This window comes from Halictus rubicundus, chromosome 13, assembly GCF_050948215.1.
Source record: "Halictus rubicundus isolate RS-2024b chromosome 13, iyHalRubi1_principal, whole genome shotgun sequence".
NCBI classification, from domain to species: domain Eukaryota; kingdom Metazoa; phylum Arthropoda; class Insecta; order Hymenoptera; family Halictidae; genus Halictus; species Halictus rubicundus.
Window position 1 is genome coordinate 4629879 of NC_135161.1, and position 26885 is coordinate 4656763.

The following is a 26885-nucleotide window of genomic DNA, read 5'->3' on the forward strand; positions in this document are numbered from 1 at the left end:
CCAAGAGGTCCTTGACTCGGAATTTATGACCTCTTGTCCTTAACTGATTCCGGACTTCGACTATCCCTAATTTATGTAGAATTGGAGAAGCTACTCTAAGAGGCTGCGTGACTTTCTCTAAATTCCTCAATTAGTCTCGCCGACTCGAATTTCGTCAAGGATCTCTATGGAACTCTCCCGGTCTTTCTTTACCTACTCTAAACTATCGCGCCCAAATAAAATACGTATGTATGAAATACGCGATTACATCTTATATTTAAATTTCCCTCTCCGCGCCATTAATCGATGCTATATATATATCTAGCTATGTTCGCGTGGTCAACTGGCCACGCTACACCTTCCCCCTTATCGAAAAGGTGTTTCCTATGGGAACAGCTTTTACATACTACTTGATACTACTCTATTCTAATTAATTATATAGACGGCGCATGATTTGAGTCTGTTTCAGAATAACTATATATGTGTGTGTGCGCAGGTGTACCTACACTCGGAGTTCCTGATGTATATATTTACATTAAAATCGTTTAAGGTGGGTTCAGTTTATTTATACAACAGTTTTATACTCAGTCGCTTTACTAATCTAATCGTATACAGGCTAGTTTCAACTTATTCGCATGGACCGTTTTAAATTTATTATTACTTATCTCTATCTCTATTGTTAAGTCGTTATATACATTAACTACGTGGTATGGCCCTGCCCATTCGGTATCAAATTTGGACGGTTTGGGTTCCTTAGCTAGATAAACATAATCGCCTACATTAAATTTACGAGGATTAACATTTTTGTCGTACAGTCGTTTACTTTTTTCCTTTGCTCGATTTAAATTCGTTGCTGCCATAGCTTGAGTAGTGGTAATCTTTGTAAACAATTCATTTAAGTAATGAAAGAATGTCCGAGGGGTTTCCGGCTTAGCAAATTCAGAAGGAATTATAGCCTTAACACCAAAACCTAATTCGTGTGGGGTAAATCCTGTAGCTTCGTGTACGGAAGTGTTATATGAAAACATCCCAAATCTAATCCTAGGCCAATAAAAATTTTCTCTAATACTGTCGTATACCTTGGTCGTACCATGATAACCACCGATGGTAGTATCAGGATGTTCCTTATTAATTTTTAGTCTATCCGATATTTCAGGGATGATTATTTCTCCGGGACAAATGGGTATTATATATTGGGGGTCAGTAGGTATGGATTTTATTGATTGTTCAAGGAGATCCCAACCAATAGTTCCTAATCCATTATGTACTCTAGAAATGCTAAGGGTTTTTGTGTTTGTCCTATCCACGAGGCATTTGAGGGACTTCAATTCTGAAAGTCAGGTCTCTCTTCAGAGGTAATTTTAATGAATAAGTGAAATATACAAAATCTATTCCCGGGTATGGTTAAGGCTTCTCCAACATTAACATTGTACTCTTTTACTCGATGGATAAGAAACTTCTCCCGTTTCAGGAGATCCTTGCTAGTCTCTGTAGCAGATGAACAATCAGTAGGGAGGAAATGTATAAGGTTATCTTTACGCATGTAGAGATAATCCTTAGAATGTTTAAAAGTCGGGAGGAAAGTAGGATGGGGGTTGGATATACTGTCCGTGACTCTAATAGGTAATATTTTATTCGCTTTCTGCGTTGTATCATATAGATTCTCTATCTGTGTTTCAGGTTTGAATGAGGTCGGCCCTATCTCGGATTGTGCCCCTATAACCGGCTCCTCAGCCTGAAGAATCTGCGCTTTACCACGCAATACACCACCAGCGATAGCTCCCTGAGACGGGGTCAGGAGGTTTTCCGGATTGCCGATATTCTCAGGGCAGCCAGAGCGCCGAAAAGAAGGGATAGAAAGAGAAAGCATCGTCCTTGCGCCTAACGGTGCCTGGAACGGGGTCAGGAGGTTTTCCGGCTTGCCGATTTTCCAGACGCCCGAGTCGCCGCAAGCCAACGATGCCCGAGGCAGAATCCGAATATCTACACTCTCTTCACGGTTGTCGTGTGTTTCAACGACCTCGTACAGATCAGAGAGTGGTTCCTTCCCTCCTACATGGAATTTTATTGAAGGTGAAGGCGTTTCGTCTTCGTCAGCAGTATGATAATCGTCACTGTCGTCATTATCGCTGTCTCTACTACCAAAAGTTTTGCAACTGTCTTCGACCTCATTTCCAACCACTGCTTCCCCGCGCGCAAGGAAAACAGAGGCAACCCGTTCCTCACAGTAATATTCTATGCTTTGGTCTGAGGTAGGATTTGGGTTTGTCCGGAGGTTCGTGAGCAACACCTCGCCGGCGCCTGCGAGAGCCACCCCCGAATTCTCCAGACAAGGATCTATTAAGTTTGTTTGGAACATTGAATTATTTTGGAGGTCTACAGGGTTTCGGGACAATGCGTCTGCGTTGGAGTTCACCTTACCAGGTTTGTACACAATTTTATACTCGTATTCGTTCAATTTAATTCGTCATCTCATAAGTTTTGATGTGGGATCTTTGACATTGTGTAACCAAACTAACGGGCGATGATCAGTTATCAGGGTGAATTAATGACCGTAGGGATAAGGTCGAAAATGGTCTACTGCGAATAGAACTGCTAACAATTCTTTTTCTATAGTAGAATAATTACATTCTGCTTCATTTAAAATTCTAGATGCATACGCGATGGGGAGGTCTTTCCCTACAGGCCCTTGGCTCGATACAGCCCCTACAGCGAAATTGGAAGCGTCTGTGTTTATGAGGAAAGAAGCAATTACTTCATTAAAAGATTGGTGTTTCAACGTAATAGCGGGTGATTGGACAATCTCGCTGGCGTCAAGATTTAAGCAGATTCGGATGAACCGGCGCGCGCGATAAGGGCTTCGTTCCGCGGTGCGCTTTGACGCGGTGGTCCTCGCAAGTCTAAAGACTGCGAGTTTCCATTAAACCGGGATATTGAAGGTCGATTAAATTTATTTCCCTCAGAATTTCCTGAGACGTTCGCGTAACACTGGGACTCTACATGACCGGTCTTCCTACATAAACGGCATCTAATTTCCCGGGAATTCTGGGGGTGATTGGGAAGGTTATCGGTGCAATGAACACGGTCATGCCCTGGTTGGCCGCATCTAAAACACCTTCTATCAGGTCGCGTATTGGTCACGTATAATCGAGCGTCGCGTGCAGTGAGTTTCGGAGGGGTATGTCGATATTCTTCAAAAGTTTCACCTTCTAATTGAACTGCTACTTTTATAGCGGATTCTAAAGTCTGTAAATTATCCTTTAAAATTATCATTCGTGCTACGCGGTCGCTTAATCCTTTAGTGAAACCCGTTACCGCGGCTTGACTGAGGACAACCTTCGCGCCTATAAATTCTTCCGCAGTATATTTCTCTTTTGCCGCTTCAATTCCCCTACTTAGAATTTCGCTAACTCGGGCCCCATAAACTTCAACTCTCTCTTTATCTACTTGCCGTATGTTTCTCAGTTCGTTATGAATCGAATCTACCTTGAAAAATCGCGCGAATGACTCCTTCAAGATTTTTATTAGCTCATCAAAACTATTAATTTCGCGGTGGCCCGAAATTAAGAAGTCAGCATGCCCCACGATTTTATTCCTAATCAGAGCAAGAAGATTATCCTTATCGGCGGGTTTGATTCTATCATTGGCTAATTTGCATTGCCCTATAAATTTCGTCACCGAACAAGATTGTCCATCAAACTGAGGTATAAGGTCGATAGCAAGTTTCAGTGGCAGAAAAGAACGCTCAGATACATTAACAGGACTTATTTCGATGGCTGCGGGACCATTCGAGGAAGCGGTTGTACCATAAAAGATAGAAGAATTAGTTGGGGTACTCTGTATTGGAACAGTACTATGAGATGGCAGAGAGCTTACTTGAGGGAGGGCAACCGTAGTTTCTATTGAAGGTGACACAAACGTTATATCGTCAACAATAAAGGAATTACCACTACTATTCAAGTTAATCCTACGCACTTTCCTACCCTTACGCGACATTTTAAAGCTACGTGACATTCTACGCGTGGCGAAAATAATAAAATTTATGTTCTAAACTTACAAGGGATGCGCTGCCCGGGTTACACCGCTATGATCCACCACCAATCACGCTTTCCTGGCCTTGCGATGTCTCCTTATCAGCAGTTGCTCGATTCTCCTTCCTGGATCCCCGCCGTTGAATCCTCCCGGCTGGATTCTCCTTTCCGGTTCCCCGTCGTCGAATTCTCCCGGCTGGATTCTCCTTATCGTTGGATCCTCTCGATGATTTGAATTCCTCAAGGGTGCACGTGACAGGCAGGGTGTCTTGTACGGCCGCTGACGTCACTCGCTCTCCGGTATTTACCCAAGCTCCTGGGGAAACCGTACGAAAACCCAGGAGAGAGAGATTGCACCTTTCCAGAGCCTTCCACAAGCCGGCATCAAATGTATGGTCCAGTTGATTTTCCAAAATTTTTTAATAAATCCCACCGCTGTCACCAAAATTTAGCTATGTTGCGTCGCCGTGTGGTGGGATGGGGACTTTTGTAGTGGGTTCGGGTGCCCGTGGAGCGCTGAAGCGCTCTGCTCGTGGAGGTTCACAAATAACTTCGTACACAGAGTAAAATGGCGAAAATAATGGTTAAAGATTTATTTGGAAATTCTTAGAGATGTAACTCCCTCGGTTCTATAATGAGTTCTGTGTCGTCCTGGAGCTTCGAATCCCTTTTTTAGCTTCTTCCTTCTCGCTTCCTTAGCCAATAGGAAAATTGGGATCTTCTGGCTAGGCGTTGATTCGTCGGATCACTCGTCTTCTGGTTGCTGCTTGATGGTGATTGGCAGTGGATGGATCTTAATAGCGCACGCACGGGAGTGGGGTACGCGTGAGGGTGAAGCCCCGCCAAAACAAGGGACGTGGGGCCATGTGGGACCGAACGAGAGAGAGGTCCGAGGGAGTTCCAAGAGGTCCTTGACTCGGAATTTATGACCTCTTGTCCTTAACTGATTCCGGACTTCGACTATCCCTAATTTATGTAGAATTGGAGAAGCTACTCTAAGAGGCTGCGTGACTTTCTCTAAATTCCTCAATTAGTCTCGCCGACTCGAATTTCGTCAAGGATCTCTATGGAACTCTCCCGGTCTTTCTTTACCTACTCTAAACTATCGCGCCCAAATAAAATACGTATGTATGAAATACGCGATTACATCTTATATTTAAATTTCCCTCTCCGCGCCATTAATCGATGCTATATATATATCTAGCTATGTTCGCGTGGTCAACTGGCCACGCTACAGTCTACTCCTATACCTCGTCTGTGCCTATATGGTGATTAGTCTACTCCTATACCTCGTCTGTGATTACACTCCTACACGAATTGTATACCATCGCCATCTAGCGGAAAAAACTAGAAATAATCAACTACAAGCTTGGACGTTTTGCCGCTACGGGGAATGGCGCTGCACGGACTCGAATTAGCATTGCGTCTTATGATGAAAACGGCAAGAATCATTTGCGCTCGAATAAAAAGTAATATTTCAATGTCAGAGAGGATATGAGAGTGCTCACGCCCACCAGGGCAGAGATATCCTGTCTGTCAATGAGTTTCCGTAGAGATTTTTCATTTTTTAGGGCTCAAATGAAAGCTAGAAGAATGTATTTTATGATAGGTATATTATTCTTTAAAAACACTTACGATGGTACACTGAAAATTGAAAATTAAGGAAGAATTCATAACAGAATTGCGTTCCGTTCTGGGTCCGCTATTGGCCTTGTCCCGCTGCGTAGCAGATACCGTTTCATTTGTGTATGTACTATACATTTTCAATTCTTCTACCTGTATATAATAATCGTAGAAGGATTCTGAATATAAAGTTCTGAGGCTGCATTCATGAGCGATCTACTTCTGGAGGCATGCGCCCTGGAAATTGGCTACCGAAAAACGTCAAAGTTTCGTCTGAACGTGAACAATCATTATGTATGATCGTGCCTCTCTCTATTAGCAACATGAATTGCTTATCTTCACACGTGTTGTCTGTATGTAAATAGTGTTTTCATTCTAGATAATGATCAACGGTACACAGCTGATTGAGTTTAACCATTAAGAATGAGAAGGTTAACGTGGAATTTGATTTCGTATTTTTATGCTAATAACAATAAAGATACTTCCTAATTCATAGATTTGTTAAAAATCTACAAAACAAAATTTTCGATGTAGTTAAAACGCAAAGTTATCAAATAACAATTTTCAATCAAATCGGAGCTACAAGAAAGGGCGGAAATGTTATATTACCGAGGAACTTTCGAAAAACGAAAGAACGCTTGAATAGACGCACTAAGACCGTAGTGGATAAACCGAATAATAATTATAATGAGACCTGGAACGATGTTCGATAGCCGTGAAATTGGGAAACGTATACGTCGCTTAGTTGACGGGAATTATTCGTACCGCAAGATTCTAATTTTCATTATCATTTGCGGCGGTGTACTGCTTTATTTTGGTCCACCTATTGCACAGTGGTTGTTTTCTTCGACAGGAGAATCGATACAAGGTAATTGAATTTATCCTCATTTTCTGTTTGCCTTGGGAACAAAATTGTATTTACTTAATATATCTAGTGGTTGTCAGGTTATTAACCATGTTTATTTTGTAGCATTTGAAGATTATTGTATGAGTGAAAGACTGGCTCCATTTAAGTCTGAGGCTGACGACTACAATGTAAACATACTTCATAAACCGCCGAGGGAAAATGAGCATCAATATTTGCCATATATTGGCAATGGAATTTTTGGAGTACCTATTGTATCTGAAGCTTGGACATATATTAAGCAAGGACGAGCATTGTCATTACCGATACAATGGCAACCGTTAATCTCGCATCCTTTGCCCAGTGACAATCTTCATACAGAAGCTACCGTTACTGATTTTATAAATGGAGTTGTTTATCACTATCAGTGTCTCAGGGATAAATACTACATAGAATTTCAATATTACGCTCACAGAGTATTCGACACAATAATGGTTCAAGATGTGAAAATTGTAAATCCGTTTCCACTCTTGCAAAATGTGCCGTTGAAGCCTCAAGCATCTACACACTGGAGCAACTCTCGAATAGAATTAACCAAGTAATTAATAAAATTAATACATAGTGTCAACTATTCATTTAACAGACCAAGAAAAAGAAATGGTTCTATTGTATTTTGGCACAGTATAGTACTTAATTGGCATCTGTTAAATTTATAGTTCACCGAATTTATATGTATACGTTTTGGATAAATAATGAATTCGCGATATTGATCAAAAGTGTTAAGAATGTATATTTATATGTCCAGAATTCAAGTAGACGATTTTATACATGAGTATAACTTAATTTCTGGTTTTGTTCCACTGCCTAATTCAAATAAGATCGTCGCTATTTCGATACTTTACAAAGTTCCACCGAGAATGATACAAGTTAAAGCAAGAAGTACTGTAAAATTGAAGTACATGTCGAGTATACAGTATAGTGAACCTGTACTGATGGAGGACTACCATTCTCAGTATGAAATAACAAAAAAGAAAGCCATAGAGGTTCGTGTAAATACCAAGATGCTACAATATTCGCGCAAACATCATGTAGTTTATTATAATTCGTTTCAGGCAATGAAAATAGTACTAAAAAATCAACGAAGTTTGAAACCCGATCATAGTAATCTTTGGCAAAGTTATTGGTACACAAGTCTCAGAATAAGTGATTCTAAAGCCGACGGTGCTATTAACGGTCACAAAATAAATTCCACCGTTTATTATGTGCTGTCTCAAATTTCAAAGGGTACTCCGGACGTAGAGAAAAGTGTGGCCATGAATGAAGGTTGTTATCGCGGACATCATACTTTGTGAGTAAAGCATCATTTTGCAAACGCTTCTTTGTAGAATTTATATCTTATCGTGATGTTTCAGAGATGCACCACGATTATGGAAAGACACGTCTACTATTGTTGGTGTGAACAGTGTCGTCGAAGCGTGGTTAATTACTCTAGAGAAACAAGGATGCCATCATTTAATGACCGGCGATCCTTTGGCAGTACAGCAAGCAATTGTTTTGAGCCTTGGCAGTCTAAGATTTAGCAATCAGCATCTTGAATTTAATACTGATCCACAGTATCTTCATCGAGATTATTTATTCAGGTATTATTTATTATAACAGATGTTTGCATCTAACAAACAAAAAGATGTCGATTGTACAGAAAGAATATAAATAAAGAATTTAGAATAAATTTTTACCGATTTTATTAATTGTACAACTACAAACTGTGTTGTGTATATGTTTCCTCTTCTTTCTGATTTTAGGAGGATCAGTTACGGTAACGTAACTCACTTAAATATTTCGGTGACAGTCGGAGAAGACAATCGTGCAGTTTTAGGAGTGGCTTTGGACAAAAGCGACAGCGTATATTTCGGCTGCGATGCAGGCTGTTTGGACGCGCCTGTCTCTCTAAGTCAATCGTATACAAACTTTCCTGTAAAATTAACAAAGCCGTTTACATCTATATTATACATAACGTCCGATCACCAACATATGCAAGACTTGCGGAATGCGTTGCATGTTCACGCTGTAGACGAGGGTTAGTATGAAAACCATTATGGTAGTTTTATTTATGAAATCTATGCAACTATATGTTTAATAAGATCGGCTTGTTTGTAGCTCCAGCTCACGATCATGTTGTGATGGCTTTACATAAACATGGTCACCAGCTTGGCGGGCTGCCAACACTTTTTTGGATCAGCATATGTTTCCTCATAATTATATTTCACTTGTTCCTTTGTAAACTCATTATCAATGAATATTATGGTCACCAAGATAAACAGAAAGTCAGATACAGTAAGCTGTGATTACTGCATCCAGCTATTAACATATTGTGCATATGTATATAATTTTCATATATAATCATACTTAAATAGTAAATAAGCTTTATAAAATTTTTCTTCTGGAGAATTTCATTAACCCTGTTGATCTGCGTTACTAAAGTTCTTTTAGATAAAATCTTGCATCCTGTTGCGCTTTACCAAGTCTAACAATCACTTTGCACTTTTGCGCGAGAAAAAGAGAACCGTAAGTTCGGTTATCTCTGTAATTCTCAGCGGCTCTTCAACGCTACAACAGGGCACTATTTATATACTGTAGTTAATTAATTATTTGCATTAATTCGACTCATAATCGTAAGTCACCGAAAGGCAATTCAATTTTTAGTCGTATATTTATCAAATAATTTATTAATATCTTTATAATGGTGTCACAACGTCGTGCATGGCGTATCGCCATGTCCATGCTCTGGCAATTTCGTCGAATCTTTCACGATCGTTCAAATACATTTCACCCAGTTCTGGTTCCATGCAAACCTATATATGACATATATTTATTATTAGTGCGATGCTTACCGTAACACTGTCTCCTATTATTACGTGGGGAGGATCACCAAACTGAGAATTCTGAAAATTATTATACAGGGTGGACCAATACGAACTAGTACATTGAATGTCTTGTTTCAAAGACATTCCAGGTGTTAATTCTTATCGGTCTACTTTGTCTAGTAAAAATTTTATAATTTCTTAAATTCTGGGGTTGGAAATCTTCCCTTCTTAGCGAGGGGAGTCATGATATACCTGACAATACGGGTCTGTAAGCAAACTCTGTACGCTGATTAAAACTTTCGATATTGTCAACGCCAAAGACCAATTATGATGGATCGAGTCTATACCAACATCACCGTGCCTGGATACATTCGGATGAAGTATTTTCGTAAGAAATCGTACAATCGGTGGATACAAAGGATAACTGGAAGAATTTAAAAAATGTATTAGAAAAGGCATACAATATGTATAATGTAATCCATTTTATAGATTCAATTAAGATACCTTCTTGGTACTTGCAAATAAAGATAAAACAAGCCTCCTTCGTACGGGCTTCCGACAGGTCCAGTTATGGTAGCTTGCCATTGACAATACATTTGATCGATAGGTGTAGCTTGGATGCCTTCGGGAGGATCTACTCTTAGATTCTTAAGTTCGCTGTGTAGTCTTTTCCTTCTCCACGAGTTCTCTTCCATTCTCAATTGTCGTGATCTCAAACATATCTGCGCCAAGCACGTTCTACAAGGTGCCGAGGAAGCTAAGAAATCGTATACTTTATACCAATTTCTCACAGATCCAATGGGTTTGTATAATGGCCATCGTAATTTCACATTCTGCTGCCACTGTTGCGGTGTTATATGCGTCGACAACAAACCGTACCATCTGCGACAAACGTTTGCAGCCGACCAAAGACTAACGTCGTCCAAATGTGAGAAAATAGCTAACAACACCTCTGGTGGTAGCCGTTCCACCAGCCCTGGTTCGTTGATAGGTTCGTGCTCGATGTGTCTATAATTGGTTAACATCACTAGTCGTTCGGACAAGTTGTACGATTGCGATGATTCTCCCACATTGTCCGGTACTTTGTAATTCCATCGATACTGTTGCTGATAATTTTCTAGTTCTTGAGCTTGCGACGCTGCGTTGTGCAACTCCTCTTCTACCGCGTTTTGAAAATTCACGGTCGAAACTTTTTCATTATGATTTTGCGAATGCGTTTCGTCGTTCCCGTTAGATCTATCTCGCATCTTAATAGAATGTTCATCGTGACAGTGAAGCGGATTCCTAGACAAACCCGCCGCATTCTTATAACTACTTGTATTTATACTATAAGAAACTCTTTGATAATTTTGCATAGCTGAAATATTTTTGTTTTGCGAGTGAATGCGCTGAGATACATGAGAATTAGGATTAGAAATATTCGATACGTTTGATACATTTGAGATTGGATTTTGTGGAGAATTCTGTTGTTGTTGACTGGCTCTTCTCTCGTGATTGTAATACAGTTCGGTTGGCTCGTCGTTTCCTGAATCTTCATCGTCTGTTTTCTAGAACATGGAAAAATAAATACTGTAAAAGATCATGAAATTTGCAATAATCGACAATTCATAAATACATATTTTAATTTAACTTATGTTTCTCGCAGACATCGATGGAAAAAAATGTTTGGTAATTATGCACAAAAGGCTCCCCCTCACCAATTTTGATAAAATTTAAATATGTTGTAAAACTCAACATTCTCAACAACTTTTTCCTACACATATAACCATTACTGACAGCTTATCGAATATCTCAGAAACTAAAAGAGACCGCAGTGCCGGTTACATCTATAGGGATTAGTTGTTCAGAATGATAAAAATCAGTGAGGAGGTGTACCTTTTATGCACAATTATCAAATGTTTATTTCGCATAAAGATTCTCAGTCTAATAACAAAAAGCATACCTCGCTGAAGATAGGAACCGGTAGAAGACCAATGTCATTAGGGAATAAAAATGCGTGACACGTTGGACAAGCAGGTTCCCCAAAACATGGCCCATAATATCCATTACAGAAACAACAAGCTACCGTCTGAAACGACAAGTATATTAATTAAACTGTCAACATATTGTTCAAAAATACTTAAGACGTTTACTTAGTAAATGACAGTAGTGTGTATAGACACTACAACAAATATTGACAATAGCGACAATAATTATCGTGTAAACGGTGAAATTAAAAGAGCTTACCGAGAAAAGAAATTCAGGACAAGGGACATATTCAACGAACTCGTCTTCCACATTTAAATTTACGTTACAAGTATTAATTTGAAGGGCTTTATCTCCGCTCTGATGCGAAGAACCCTCAACCACTTTGTCCCCAGCCATTTTCGTATAATAATGTTATGCTGTTTTACCAAGGACACAGTGAACTATTCGATAGAGACACACGCTCATGATATATATTCATTATTTATAATTCGGGATCTATTTCGATCCGTAGCAGTCAGGAATGTCAGGATTCAAGACATAAAAAAGAGCAACAACAACTGCTCTTGTAACTATGATAACGGAATTCGATGTACTGCAGCCACCAGTAAAAAACTTGTCCATTCTAGGTCAAACCGTTGGATGTTCTAACAATATGTTTCGTACTTTCCACCAATCGGGTATCGGCACCGAGGACTTTGAAAGACTACTGCGATATTAAAATGCGTCTTTCAGTTTTTTCTCTACACATACACATCCTCCACTTGCTGTTCATTCGCATTATGGACAGTCCGTCACACAACAATGGTGGACTTGGGTTATCACGTGATCAATCTTTCATTAGTCCATTTCATTTTAGGCAGGAGCGTATCTATGTGCGAAAGATGTACGCATAGAATTCATTTAGAATTTAGAGTAATCGAGTGTTCTTCCTAACAAAAAATTGAGTAACGTATTATGCGATTAACGATTAACGATTAACGATTACAATTCAAATATTCGATTATACATTACGATTAATTTGTTTGAAAATTGTTGTGATGTCTATAGCGTTACGCACGTCCCTGTAAAAGTCACGTGGTTATGTTATGACGGGTCAGTTCTTAAAGTGAATGAGCAACAAATGAGTAATACACATCTAAATAGTATCTACTTTGTACACTTCGTCCATTCGCTCATCTTTACATCAGCTATCGTAGAAATTGATCAATTTAATAGACTTTGTACCGTCATGTGAATTTTTCATTTTATTATGTTATAATTGCCAATAAACTTGCAAATCATAAATTACTAACAAGTTAAAGGTTCACTTATGATTGGTTGAATGTTTTGATTGGTCGGGCACTCGACTTTTGTCATGTGACCGTTCCCTATTTATGTTAATATCAGTAATATTGTCTCGAAAATTTTGTGGCAAAACAATAACAAACTGTGTTTTGTGATTGGTTTTTACGGACATTTGGTGCGCAGCCGAAGAAAGAGATTCACAAGCGTATCGCAACGTTTTCTTCTGTTCTATATGTCTCTGTTTTTTCGCCTGACCGAAAAATCTTGGGATTTTTTTTCAAGATTAATTTGAGAAAATTTCATCCGCAGCAATGTCGTCGCCTAGGAAAAATATTTGCTGACGAAAGTCATGGTCATCTCGTGTGCGGGTATCGAGTGTACTATGTAAGCGCGTGGATCCACGATTTTTGTTATTAATTCCCACCAACAAGAACTATGCGAACGGATCGACCGTGATCGCACGTTTTATTATTTACTTCACTTTCACTTTAAATCGAATTGTTTCGCACCGATTTTACTTGCGTGTAACAAGCTTGTTTGGTTGCATACATTTGATTGTTGTTTGAAAGTTTGCGATCGATCGTCTGATATTCGACTGCTTGATTAATCAGAAAGTAGATAATTGGTAAGTCTTCACCGAATTCTGAATTATCTATATTGTACATTCAAAAGTAGAGAAATTTAACCTGACCGATTTTAAGATTTCATTACAAATGGGGGAATCTGGATATACAGAAATATTTCCAGAGATCAAATCCAGTCCGATGGATGGTATAATAAAGCAAGAACCCAATCAAGAGATGGGTTCGTCTTCGGCATCGGTACCGATACCAGGAGGTCATAGGAGCAGCAGAGGTGTATACGATCAGTTCTCTCCATCCCCGTTAACCATACCATCTGCTTGGCCTAATAGACCAGATCTTATAGAATCTCCATTTAAAATGGATTCTGATCAACTAGATGTTTCATTCAAAATGGAAGATGACGATATATTTCAAGTCGATAAAGCCGACCTTATTCAAGGGCCCACCCTCGCTGAATTAAATGCCAATGATGATACACTTCTAGGCGATTTAAATTTTGACGATCTGCTGTTACCGGAAGAAAGGATTCAACCATTCAAAGTAGATGTTAATGTCACACAATCGGTCGGTCCACTGTTCAACGATAACAACGGTGGCTTCGCACCAAGCAGTTTTCCACAATCTGGATCGACATATCGTAATATTTGTCCCGCGTACATAAATACACATGGATTCAATCTGAATATAAACGTTGGCGATAATTTGGAAACGATCAGCCCCAATGCATTTCCAAGTCCAGGAACCAGTAATGTTGCAGGTTTATTGTATAAATTATTGTTCGCTTTGCAGTAAAGAATTTGATAACGTTCAAGTTACATATTATCAATTTACATTCGTATTCTTATCAAGAAAATTATTAGTTATCGGTCAAGTATTAATAACTGCTAATACTATTTTTCTTTAAAGGTAGTTCAACGGCAAGTTCATCCACGTCCCCGCATCCTATGAATAGGCCTAGCGGTCAATCAGCGCTTCACGATCTCTTAATGAGGCGATGCGAGAACTCTTTTGATAATTCCACATGCGGACAGATAGACATCGGTTGTACAACCAACAACAAACCGAAAGTTTCCAGGCTGTCGATGTCCGCTCCAACTCGTACAATGGGATTTGAGCAGATTTGGACTCGCAGAGAACCGCGTCCACATTTATTGAGCACTAGTAGTCTCACCGGTAGCGGTGTCATTGAGGCAGGTTCGACAAGTAGTTTGAGTACCGGGGAAGCACTCAGTCCAGACCCATGTTACCGTGTCGATCATCTCAGCCACGACGAAGGTTATGAAGATAGCGACGACGATAGCGATCACTATGATGATTACAGCACCGATAACGGTATTTCACCAGTCACGAGTATTATGATTTGTCTCGTAACGATTCTTTTTAGCATAGTGTTACATAGTAGTATCATACGTTTATAGATACAGGTGGTAGCGATGGCGAAGATCAAAGCACTGGGAGTAGAATAGGAAGTGGGAGCGTCGACTCGAATCGGGAAAGTAAACACAGTAAAAAGGAACGATACTTTTGGCAGTACAATGTACAGGCAAAGGGACCAAAGGGACAAAGACTTGTAGCAAGAACACGACTCGAGGATCCACATATTCTGAACGAAGCCACCGATCCTGTTTTCAGTCCTCATTGCGCGCTTCGCGGAATTAAGCACAGTGGGAAAGCACGGAAAGGAGACGGAAATGATTTAACACCGAATCCCCGTAAATTGTACAGCATCGGTCGTGAATTAGATAAATTGTCCCGTGTCATAAACGATATGACGCCAGTGTCGGAGTTACCATTCACGGCGAGACCGAAAACACGCAAAGAGAAAAATAAGCTTGCTTCCCGGGCGTGTCGTTTGAAGAAGAAAGCTCAACACGAAGCGAATAAAATCAAGTTACACGGTCTTGAACAAGAACACAGTTCAGTACTTACAATTTGACACTTCGTTTGATTATCTCCATTTCTTCCACCGACAACAAACTGTAGCAAATTTATAATTATTCTTCCAGAGCGACTGATTCAAGGCATATCTCAGGCGAAGCAAACGCTTGCTGCGAAACTGGCGGAGTCCAAGCCTGAAAATCAAGAAGAATTAACGCGTCAGATGGAAAAATGCTGTAAACTAGCTACCAGTTAGTATTTCCGTGTTTCTTTAATGATATTGTTTTCAAAGTCGTTATTTTCATACCAAAGCCAAATGTTTTTGTTTAATACGATTGCAGCACAAGCTAGACAATGTGCTAATACAACTAACTTGAATATTCGTACTTTGTAAACATTAAACCAAAAGCTCTTTTAGGAAGAAAATTCGGTTTTTGAATGATTGAAGTAAAAGTTACAGATAGATGCGTACTTACATTCACATTTGTGTGTTACAGAAATACGAATTGCAAATCATTCAACCGAGTTTGTCAACAGAGTATTGGATAAAGTTCGTGCTGGCGTTCCTGATGGCGGCATCGATGATTTTTAATATACATAGATTATTTACTAGAAACTATGCCATTCATATGTATTGATACGAAATCGCGAGAACGATGCGATGAATTCATACATTTTCCTTTCACAGTTTATTGTTAGATCAGAAGTCGAAAGTGACTGTTCCTTTTGGCAGAGAAATTAGGAACCGAATAAATTTCAAAACGGTTTGACTTGTTTCACGAAAAAGTAATTAGCAATCAGTAGACAATTATTATCATCAGTATACTAGGTTAAGCAATGTTGCAGATATTCTTATAGTTTATTTTTATCTTTAATACTAAGTAATACATTTCAGGTTGCTCAGTTTTATACAGACAAAATCGTATGCATTATTGAATCATCGGTTCCTGACTTCATTTGTGATAAATAATTTCATTTATTACTTCGTTGCCATCATAAACTTGTAAATTTCTCTCTCTCTCTCTCTCTCTCTCTCTCTCTCTCTTTATGTTTGTATATATATACAATGTATATACAATATATTTCATATAAAATATAATATATGTATATATATATGTATAATATATACATACATTTGACAGAGTTTCTGTGCATTGCTTCAAGTTGAATGTTACAAAATGTACCATCGATGTTCTCTGTCTCGTTGAGGCTCTGCATTCCTATGTATTTCCCGTTTCTCTACCTTATTTCTGTTCTTATATTGTACATACTTTTTATATTTGCGCGTGTTTGTGTACTTGTGTGTGTATATGTACATATAACGTTAGAAACAAATGCTCTGAATTTCGCAATATTGTTCTGCATGCTACGCGATTACACAAATACAAATGCTTGCAGCATAAAAGACGAAGAAACGTCAAGTATTGTGCGCAAAAAAAAGAAAATTTTCACCGAGCATTCATTGGTAAACAATGCTGGAGAATTATATTTTGTATGTACTTCTCTAAAATTATTCAAAATTCCATAAAGGTGAACAAGCAAGTGTTTTTAGTATGGTACTAACATCCTGATAACAGCGATCGTAGTCACAAGAAGAGTATATATACTTAAAATTTGACACACACATGATGGAAATTTAAATATTCCAGTTAATGAATATGTAGGAAGGAGTTGCGAAGCCATGAGCGCCGTTATTTTTTATTTGAAAGAAGTCGGATCTACGAATTATGTTTTACTGTAAAACTTGTTTGTAATGCAAAGTACTTGTTATGTTCGCAATTAATTTTATATTATTATTTTCGTTTCGCGCGAGAAGTATCATCTGATGCTATCACCATTTTTAGTAGGCGATACATGAACGCATAGAATCAAGTATCCAGTGTTCGGAATTTTTTACACCACTGATATGAATAATATGCAATTTGAAACTGCTACTAAATATATACGATACAATTGGACAGTGATCAAATCGGTATAAGATGAGTAATTCTACTTTTAAAGGGTTATTTGCTTTAAGTTATTTGTAAATATTGTTTTTGAGATTTAGATTTAAATATACGATTTTTTATGTTAACAGGTTCAGGCATTTTTCTTCCATATGTCACCGATAGTTTTACAAAGTTCGAAAGTTGAAAATGATTGCCTCTTACCTATTGAAAGTTTTTATACTAGTATAAATAGATACTATACATTCTATTACTTAATCACAAATTTCTTTATAGGTTTTGGTGACTTATGTATATGTATATAAATATTTAATATGGCGTACTGTATAGCTCATACTTTAGAAGAATACCATTCATAATTCAAAATTCTTATTTTAGTGATTTTTACATATAGTCTAATATGTACAGTAATTAAAATATTCAGAAGAATGGACGTGAACATTTTTTGCTTGTTCATACATGAAGGAGCAGAACCATTTTTCTTGAAGAAAAGATTCTGACACAGATTTATCAGCTTTCGAGGTCTGTCTTACGTTGTTGTTGATTGTCATTCTAACTTAAATATTAAATACTCCGTTTAGCGTTGAGATTATCAACTCTTAAAATTAACTTTATTTCAGATAGATATTTGTATAAGAAGATTTTTGTATCACTTAACTAAAATGATATGATATGACATTTTTATTCATAATTGTAACACGATGTGATACCGTAATTATTGAAGTACATTCAAGCGAACTAATAATTCTGTTGAATGTGTGAAAGCATCATGCTATTTTATGTCTTTAATATTTTCGTGTTGCAAATTATCTCAAGTGAACTCGCAAAGTATACACCCTCGACATTTATTGAGAATGAATGGTTGCGTTTAGATTTATCATTCTTATTGGATACTTGAAATATTTTCAATGTTTAAATTTCAATATTTTGTCTCTAAAATGATTGGTTACAGGAACTAAAGAAGTAAAGTGTTTATTAAATTACTGTTAAAATTTTGTTCGATGTATAAATATATTAGATTTTGAATATTTTGTTCATATATATGCTATTCAGACGCAAATAGTAGTAACTTAAGTTGCAATGTTACAAAAAATTGAAAAATTGTTAAAAACGTTAAAGTTATCATTAGTAGTTGACTAACAGCAAATATCAGAATGTTTTAATCAGAATAAGGGTAATATACAACGAATAACAGAATTCATTGAGAGGGAAGAGAACTCATGAAGAACGTTCTCGTGAATATCTGGCTAATTTTATATCTACCTCAATGCAAATGTTATACCTAAGCATAATTTTGAAATAATATGATATTTATTTTATTATAAATGATATATTAGGTATATTCTGTATACACGTGCGTATACTTGAAATGTGCGTTGTCTTCTTTTAATATATAAAATAATGCGGAAAGGAAAGAAATAGATCTGGTTAACGCTTACTTCACATTATCAGAGCATTCCTTTCCTATATAAAATGAAAATATAATATACATATATATTTTTAACTAAAAATACTTTTTCTATAATTACTATATTCGTAAATTTTATCGCGTAAGGTGTAATATAAGCAAGAAATAAAACTGTTTAATATCCCAATTTCAAATAATTGTAGTTTTCTTTGCAAATGAATACGCTGATATGAAAAAGTATTAAATTCTTATTGCCTTCAGCAAAATGTTGTTTTCTTCGAGAACAATTCAAAATAATTCTTGACACAACGCAACGGGAAATAAAATCATTCACGGAAGAGTATTGATTAAAAATAAGAACAGATAGGGAAAAGTGATGAAGTCAGTTTGAGATACCGTGCAACAAGATCTCTCTAAACGTGAGAATCCATTGCAAGAACAGAGATACTAACGATTTCAAGCGTCGTATAAGTATAGTGTAATTTATTAAATAAAATTTCATAAAAATTTATAAAGAACATAGTAGTCAGTGTTTGACTTTCTTTTTTAACATAGCTTTCCGTTTTTTCTCTAAAGCTTCCTGGCGCATATCCTCCAAATCTTCCATCATGCCTGAAACCAAACATTATTGGATCAGTCGAGTTAGTGATAACAGTTGAAACTGTACAAATCAATCGATTGGTATAGCATTACCTATTTTAGTAGATACATATTCCTCTTTAAGCTGTTGCGCAAAACTAGTTTCCATAGCCGCGTCGTCATCATCGTAGTTCACGTTTCTGTATTTGCTTTTATCATACCCAAATATCTGACTAATATATTTACTGTAATCCTCCGTATTCTCTTCTACATCATCATCTATGAAATCTTCGAGCTCCGAATCGTAGTCCTCTTCATCCTCATCTTGTATGCGTCCTATAAGGTATAGAAATTTAGTAATAGTAAAGATGCTGTAACATGGATATACATTTAACTACGTATGTCCCCTCACGTTTATGAACAGTTAATCCTTTCTTGTGATCCCTCGAAGGCATATTCTGTTTAGGTCTGACCGGCCTTAGGTCCGCCGGAGGAAATTGTTTAATCTTTTCATAAGGCATTTGGTTTATACGAGACTTCACCGCGTTCGCCGTTGTCTCTCTCTGTTTCATGCTCGTCGACGGTATCTGTTTTTCTAGAACTCTCGGTTTCACAGTCGACTTATCTGGCTTCGCATTCTTTGCCTCTTCAACTTTACTCTTGCTCAACTTTAACTTCTTCTTCTCCTCCTCGATGGCTTGTCGCATTTCCTCCAACTTCCTTTTCTCGGACTCCAATTTCTTTCGCTCTTCCAAAATTATGTCCCTCTCCGATACCTTCGGGATACTCGCCTTATTCTGGCTAGGCTTGTTCTCCGCTGTCTTCTTAGAAACCGAAGATTGCGGTGCCACGATCGACGACGTTTTCTGGAGTGCTTTATTTAAAATCGGCGATTCGGATATCTTAGGTATTTTATTCGATTCTATTTTATTCGCAGAGCCACGAGATTCTTGCGGTTTGCTTAATTTATTAGTTGTGGCAGTGGTTGTTCCCTCTTTGTTGCTCGAACTGGTTTGTTTGCTTCGCTGTTCTTTCTTCTCTCGCCACTCCTTCTCCTTCGCATATTCTTTCATCTGCTTCTTGGTCATTAATCTCTCTGGCTCCTCGACTTTTGGTTTCACTTCGATCACGATCGGTTCGTGCTGTTTCTTCTCCGCGATTTTCAGCAATTCGTTGAAATCCATTGGAGGGGGCATCGGTCTCTTTTTGGGCTTCGGTTTCTCATCTTTCTCCTTCTCCTTCTCTCTCTTCTCTTCAGATTGCGGGAATCTCTCTTTTTCACTTTTCTCAATTTTCTCATCCGGTTCCGCTTCCGTTTCCTTCGAAGAAGATTTTCGTTTGCGTCGGTGTCCTAGCGCTTCTTCTACTTCTTGTTGCTTCAAAGCTTGCTTCACTCTATCCTGGAGTAGTTCAAAATTAATTTCGTTATCGTTATTTTATCGTATCACACGTAGCATAGAAACAATTCGAAAAACTGCCGTTACTATTTCTCACCTTCGTGGAAGCGATATCTTTTACAGTTCTTTTCCGACTATCACTGAACACAGGTTTCTGGGGAGGCGCATTATTGTACTTGCTCATTAATTGGTTATAAAATGCAGAAGCTTCTTGCGAAACGTAACCGTAATCATCCTCATCTGGTTGAGAAGGTCCTAGAAACAAAAGAGCGAAAATCAGTTTGAGAGCTTGCACGTAAAACGTTTCATTCTAATTTCTTTGAATACACGACGATAAATAATTTCAAGAATTATTGTTGTTGTTGTTGCTTTCGCTATCAGAAACTGTAGACTGTAGGCCCTTTTGTAAGACTGTATAAGCTAGATTTTCTCATATTTTCCATTGCTGATAATTAGCAACCACTTTCTATACTTGAGGATGTTTAATAAAATGCTGGTTCTTGGAAAAAATGGAAAAGAAAGGTCAATTTCTACGGGCCTATGAACTAGAATACCCTCTTGAAACATTACGTATTCAAATACTAATCACTGACAAAACATAGATACTTGCATGGCAAAATAAAACAATCAGAAATAAAAGAATTGCGGTTGGAAAATATTCTTGATACATAGCAACTCCATTGGTGGAATTACCACATTTATCTCAACATTGCGAGCCAGAAATTTATATAATACTTCTTAATGAATTGTTGCACGACATTAATGCCTATTTATATCTATGAAATCCTTTTTAATGATTGCGAATTTGGAATTACAGCTTGTACAAAAATTAAAGTACTCATACACTAACAGTGCAGAAATAAAAAAAGTTCTATATTCTATATTATTAACTACATTCAAATAAACATTGGTCGCGTAATTAATTCTTGCTCCTATAAACTTGTTGCTACAAATGTCTTTATAGGTGTATAGAATCTACGAACATATATACAGTGACGAGCAAAAGTATAAACACACTTCGTTAGTTTTACATAAAACGTGATAATACAATCTATTTTTCAATTGAATGATAAGGCTTAGGTAATAATAATTATATGGTGGATGTGATAAACAAAACATAACAGTTTATGTTAGATGATATTAACAATATATATAATATTTTATAAAAATAAGGATTTGAAGTATTGTTTACAGTTTTGCACGTTTCATCAAAAACGGTTAAGATAGTACACAAATACTGGGGAAATGAAATTGTCGACAAACACTGATAGCCAACTGTAATAAGACACGTTTAGACTGGTGTTTACACAGTTTTTCTCCTATTTGAAAGTTAGTTGACACGCCTAAGTCAAGATGAAACCACTTAGTGTAGATAAAAGAAACAGTATCATTTCATTGTGCGATAAAGGTTTTTCACTACAGTAAACTGCAATAAAATGTGGTGTAAGTCATACGATGGTTACAAGAATAAAGAAAACCTATGGTAGTGTGTCAACTTCTTCAAGAAACGGTAGGCCGCAACTTGTTTCTGACAGAGCTGCACGTGAAATTGCACATCATCTTCGGTCTGAAAGTCATAAAACTCCAAAAATCGCGGCTCAAGACGTTGGAGTAAATGCAAGTGAATGGACCATCCGCCGCTCCTTAAAGAAAATCGGGTTAAAAGCGAAAGAAAAGAAACGCAAACCAGCTCTTTCAGACAAAAATATTAAACTACGAAAAAAATTTGCTCACACATACAAAGAGTGGACAACAGAAGATTGGAAAAGAGTTATATGGTCTGACGAAACAAAAATTAATAGATTTGAATCCGATGGAAGGTCTTGGTACTGGACTTCATCCGAAAATAGTAATCCAGCAAGTAGCATAAAACAAACTATGAAGTTTGAGGGTGGCTCAATTATGTGTTGGGGTTGTTTTACTCATAAGGGTGTTGGCCCCTTAGTTCGGATAGAAGGTATCATGTGCAAAGAGCATTATTTAAATATTTTGCAAAATAATTTACTTTCTGTTGTTAATTCCATTGAATTTGCTGAAGATGAAGTAAGCATACTGCAAAGATAGTAAAAACCTGGCTAGGAAATCAAAAGTTTTCTGTGATGAAGTGGACAGCACAAAGTCCAGATATGAACTAAATCGAAAATTTGTGGTCAATTGTGAAGAGAAAGCTAGCAAAATATGATAATCCACCTTCAGGTGTTCATGAATTGTGGAAAAGAATAGTACAAGAATTGTACAACATTGAGCCGAAAATTATTAAAAATTTAATAGATAGTATGCCATGCAGGCTAGAAGCAGTATAAGAAAGTAAAGGAGAATGGACAAAATATGAATTTAAAGCTTTATTTTGACGAGCACAATTAAAGTGCAAAACTGTAAAAATTGTTTTCAATTCCTATTTTCGATAAATATTCGATATATTGTTAATATTAACGAAAATAAACTGCTATGTTTTGTTTATCCTGTTCACTTTGTAATTATTAGTACCTAATCTTTATCATTCAATTGAAAAATAGGTTGTATTATCACGTTTTATGTAAAACTAGTGAAGTGTGTTTACACTTTTGCTCATCACTGTATGTATGTATTTGAGTATAATTAACAGGCTAGAGAATCAAAGCTTTTTATTTCAATGTTCCCTGCCCGTGCACCAGCATTCTTTCCTTGAGGAAAGCATGTTACCTTTCCTATTATCGCTATCCCTCGAGAAAGTTAAAGCCGTAACGATCACGTGGTTGTTCACTAACACGAAAATTCTCTTGTCGATTTTTGCAAGATTCTTTCTTGATATTTTGTCCTCTGGTCATTCGAGAGGAATACAATTCCTTCGTAGTCCTGCAATAGAGAACTTGTAGAGAACTTGAGTTATTCTATTCGTGACACACCTTGAAGGAAATGCGCGGTAGCAGCTAAACTCAAGAACTTTCCACGCTTCTACTCTTTTGACTATGTTCATCCTATTCTTCCTCTGAGACTTTCATACCCTGATAGGACTTGCTAGCTTAGACTATGTATGTACTGTAATGCTTTGGAATATAATGGAACGTTAGTTAACATTAATTCAGAAATTTAATTAATTAGAACACTATTCAATGGACTTTATAAATAGACAAAAATTAAAATGTTTTGAACAGCGTTATTTGTTTAAAAAAGGATAAAAAAGATGCGAGAAAGAATGCTGACGTATGGGTATCCTGCTACATATATACAATTTTTGTTATATACCGCAATTTCAAGCAAAGGGGTTTTTTCCTACAAAAAGATAGCCACTAGCTTGATTTGCTATTGTTTCAGAAATCCACAATATGCATTCCACTATCATGATTCTTGTAGACCTCAGAAATCAATATCTTTGAGAATAGATTACATTCTCCAATTTGACCACCATGATTTTGTGGTCATGATGTTCATACAATACAAATCTAATATTTTAATATTTTTACAACACCTAAATCAACTACTAACAATATAGAAGTGAAATTTTTGTAAGTGTAGAAAAAAGTGCATAAAGCTGTCAGTATAGTCTTTCCAATAAAATTTGCATGTAGCTTTTACTGTAACCACCAGGATTATAATCTTAAAAAAGATAATTATTATTTCATTTCTAAAGAGGCAAGAATTATGTATTTCGCAATACTAAAGAAACCAAGTACTGACTTTTTTAATTCTAACTTTTCCAACTATAATATCTTATAGATTTTTAACAAGTATAAACGTAATTATGGACAAAAAGATATATGACCTTTTACTTTATGCACTATACTCGAAATAATTTGTTCATGGATAATAATCAATCTAGAGTTTATCCTCCAGACTGCTCTAGAATTAGATTTACTCTGACCTTAATTTCTGGGAATCCTCTGCCATGTAAATCCACAAAATCCCACTACCCTGTCGGACCATGGAAAAGTAAGAAGGCATTGCGTTGATTGTATATATTCATACTCAATTACCTGTGGGCAAAAACACTGCCCATTATGGATAGAGATTGATACTCCTAAATACTCGTTAATGAGAATATCATTGATTGTGTATATCACTCTATTAATTTCCTTAGGCAATAAGAACCATGTTCACCTTTAATACATTTGTCGACTGACAAATTTGTGAACAGCAAGTGTTTTACATGCAATACAGTAACAAAGGGTAATAAATAGGTTTAACGATGTACTAGGAAAAAACCAAAGCACAAAATCTTGTACTTTGCAAACCTCTACAAAGATTTTCATGGCAAAAACATAAGTGGTACCGACATGATAAATTTTTAGTAATATGAAAATATGTCACATACATATATATTAAAAGTGGTTTTTCTATTTACAAAGGTAAATTTTAACTTCATTATTGAAACTTATACTGCTTACAAAAGTTTTCTGTTATAGTATTCGAAAATTTTTAACACATTGATCATAAAAACCATAGAATTAATCTCGATTATTAATAAATGAAATAAATTATACTGGAACTTCGTCATTGCCATCAATGTGTTAAAACTATAAAAGCATGTACAACGATTTAATAATGATAGTCATACCTGCCATTGTAACAGCTGTATTCTCATTGTCAATTGCATCTTCTATTGCAGCCTTATTTGCCGCCTTACATACTTTCAAATGTTTATTTATCCGACTTTGAGTTTTATGATCCCGTAATGCTAACAAATTCTGTATCGAAAACATAACATTAAGAAAATGAAATTCTGTGCTCGGCATAGAACAGATTTCTATAAAATATACTAAGCCTGAATTATGCAGTACCTCTTTCTTCTTCTTCTCCTCTTGAACTTTTCGCTTCTCTTCTTCCTCTTTACGAGCTAAAAATTTTTTGATATTGTCTGAAAGAGCCTTAGCTTGTTTAGTTGGTTTTTTCGGAGGAGCGAATTTCGTCTGATAACAAGCAATCGACTAAAAAATATAAAAACCAAGTCACACCTTAATTTAAAATGTCATGTTTCGAAAGTATGTATATAAAAAATCGAAAACAATGAGATTATAAAGATGACAATATAATTACCTGCTTGCTATTCTCATTTTTCTGTGCCACACTCAACAAAGTGCCAAAATCCATTTTGACGAACCGACGAGAAATGCAATAAATGTAAATATCACAATGTGTTTCATAAATTCACATGTTGGCTTCGCATTTTATAGTTCAATGTCAGCTGTTTGGAAACGAGATGTTCAACATTCGTACACTTTCGACATTAAATATTTATCAGCTATATATCGAAGAATATATCATATAAATACGTCTTCGGACGTTTATCACAAAAGTAGATCTTTGAGTGAGTAGGAAAAGTCGAGATGAGAAGGTTCAAGCGAAATACTGTGCACGCATGAAACTATAGCACTTCCACCGATAGATGGCCAATGTGACGTTTCAAATGTAAATAGATACGTCAGCATGTTCATTGTGGTGGGAATATTTAAATTTCCAAGATGAAGTTACAAGTGGACACGTTATCAGAAATTACAAAATAATAGTCGTCGTGTAGTTTTGTGTAATGAGGTTAGAAATATTATAGGTACGATTGTTTCTTCGATTCATAATTTATGAAACAAAGATAGGTAGTAAAGAAATCACATTCACATCCATGTTGTGACAAGGAATACTTTCTAATTTTATTTCCAATTTTGTAGACGTGTCTAATAAATCTTTAAGTTTAAATTTCTTTAAAATTACACAAATAAATTTGGACTATTCGGTAGTATTAAGGTCTTTCTTTATTACCTACAAAATCACAGTTTGAATTACATTTTACTTTTGTATACTACTTACAACCGATTATCTATTAAATGACAATAATAGTAAATGTTTCAATACTAAATTCCTATCTGAATCTAAATTACCAATACACATTTTGAAAAATTCAGAAATATTGAATAAATTATTGATATTACCATATAAAGCAAGGATAAAAACATACCGCCATACCAAGGGTTCTATATCGGTGGTAAAATGAAGTAGCAATAAAAATAAATTACGTACTTTGCTCCAGTCTCGTTTGAGAACATGAGACTTTAGTTCTAAAAGGATTGTGTGCTTTGAAAAACCTATAGAATGTTGTCTTTCTCTTGTTTTATATCGATGTGTAATTTTACACTGCGAATTAATTTTTCTTAACTTCTCTTCTTCTTCCACTTCTGTTTTCCATTTATCTCTGTTTCTCCTATGTAACTGAAGAAATTCGATGGCTTGATTCTTAAAATAAATTTAATCATTAGCACGTGACAAATATTAAAATTGCCTAAGTCCTATTAATATTGTTACATACCACTTTGTTCCTTCGAATTTTTCTCATCTTACAGTGCAAAAAATTTATGTAATTTCTTATAGTATTATTAAATTGAAATTCGGCAAGTTTATCAAAGTTTATTTCTCTGTAAACATATTAGGTTATTATTCAACGAAATGAAAATTTATTTGTATGATGTTACTAACCTAAAAATTGAATGAATGGACTTAAAATTATTCTAAATGTATTATTTGTAGGTATAATT

At 36.4% G+C, this 26885-nt stretch overlaps 4 protein-coding genes across 6 annotated transcripts; 2 read left to right on the plus strand and 2 right to left on the minus strand.

Annotated features, from left to right (window-relative positions):
• The first annotated feature begins 5522 nt into the window (after window positions 1-5522).
• Window positions 5523-8913, plus strand: LOC143360431 (uncharacterized protein KIAA2013 homolog). Of its 2 annotated transcripts, XM_076799258.1 has the most exons (9): window positions 5523-5619; window positions 5690-5927; window positions 6013-6501; window positions 6604-7075; window positions 7283-7520; window positions 7590-7825; window positions 7890-8117; window positions 8280-8554; window positions 8635-8913. In XM_076799258.1, exons 3-9 carry the CDS (start codon window positions 6321-6323, stop codon window positions 8820-8822), a joined length of 1818 nt encoding a protein of 605 aa, XP_076655373.1. In that variant the 5' UTR covers window positions 5523-5619; window positions 5690-5927; window positions 6013-6320; the 3' UTR covers window positions 8823-8913. The 2 variants fall into 2 exon arrangements, with proteins under 2 accessions (XP_076655373.1, XP_076655372.1); XM_076799257.1 differs by having other exon boundaries at window positions 5589-5927.
• Window positions 8914-9185: 272 nt separating this feature from the next.
• Morgue (modifier of rpr and grim, ubiquitously expressed) lies at window positions 9186-12125 on the minus strand. Its single transcript, XM_076799262.1, has 5 exons — window positions 11568-12125; window positions 11284-11409; window positions 9846-10888; window positions 9594-9765; window positions 9186-9329 (listed from the first exon to the last, which is right to left on the minus strand). The coding sequence occupies exons 1-5, from the start codon at window positions 11703-11705 to the stop codon at window positions 9213-9215; spliced, it is 1596 nt and encodes a 531-aa protein (XP_076655377.1). The 5' UTR covers window positions 11706-12125; the 3' UTR covers window positions 9186-9212.
• A 240-nt stretch (window positions 12126-12365) lies between these two features.
• Window positions 12366-16119, plus strand: Reptor (repressed by TOR). 2 transcript variants are annotated; one of them, XM_076799260.1, is made up of 6 exons: window positions 12366-13218; window positions 13295-13934; window positions 14084-14509; window positions 14596-15093; window positions 15184-15306; window positions 15553-16119. In XM_076799260.1, the coding sequence occupies exons 2-6, from the start codon at window positions 13307-13309 to the stop codon at window positions 15645-15647; spliced, it is 1770 nt and encodes a 589-aa protein (XP_076655375.1). In that variant the 5' UTR covers window positions 12366-13218; window positions 13295-13306; the 3' UTR covers window positions 15648-16119. The 2 variants fall into 2 exon arrangements, with proteins under 2 accessions (XP_076655375.1, XP_076655376.1); XM_076799261.1 differs by having other exon boundaries at window positions 13329-13934.
• A 170-nt stretch (window positions 16120-16289) lies between these two features.
• LOC143360432 (protein SPT2 homolog) lies at window positions 16290-25958 on the minus strand. The gene is made up of 7 exons (XM_076799259.1): window positions 25399-25958; window positions 25143-25289; window positions 24920-25049; window positions 20483-20640; window positions 19401-20388; window positions 19103-19324; window positions 16290-19021 (listed from the first exon to the last, which is right to left on the minus strand). Exons 1-7 carry the CDS (start codon window positions 25450-25452, stop codon window positions 18936-18938), a joined length of 1785 nt encoding a protein of 594 aa, XP_076655374.1. The 5' UTR covers window positions 25453-25958; the 3' UTR covers window positions 16290-18935.
• Between the last annotated feature and the right edge of the window lie 927 nt (window positions 25959-26885).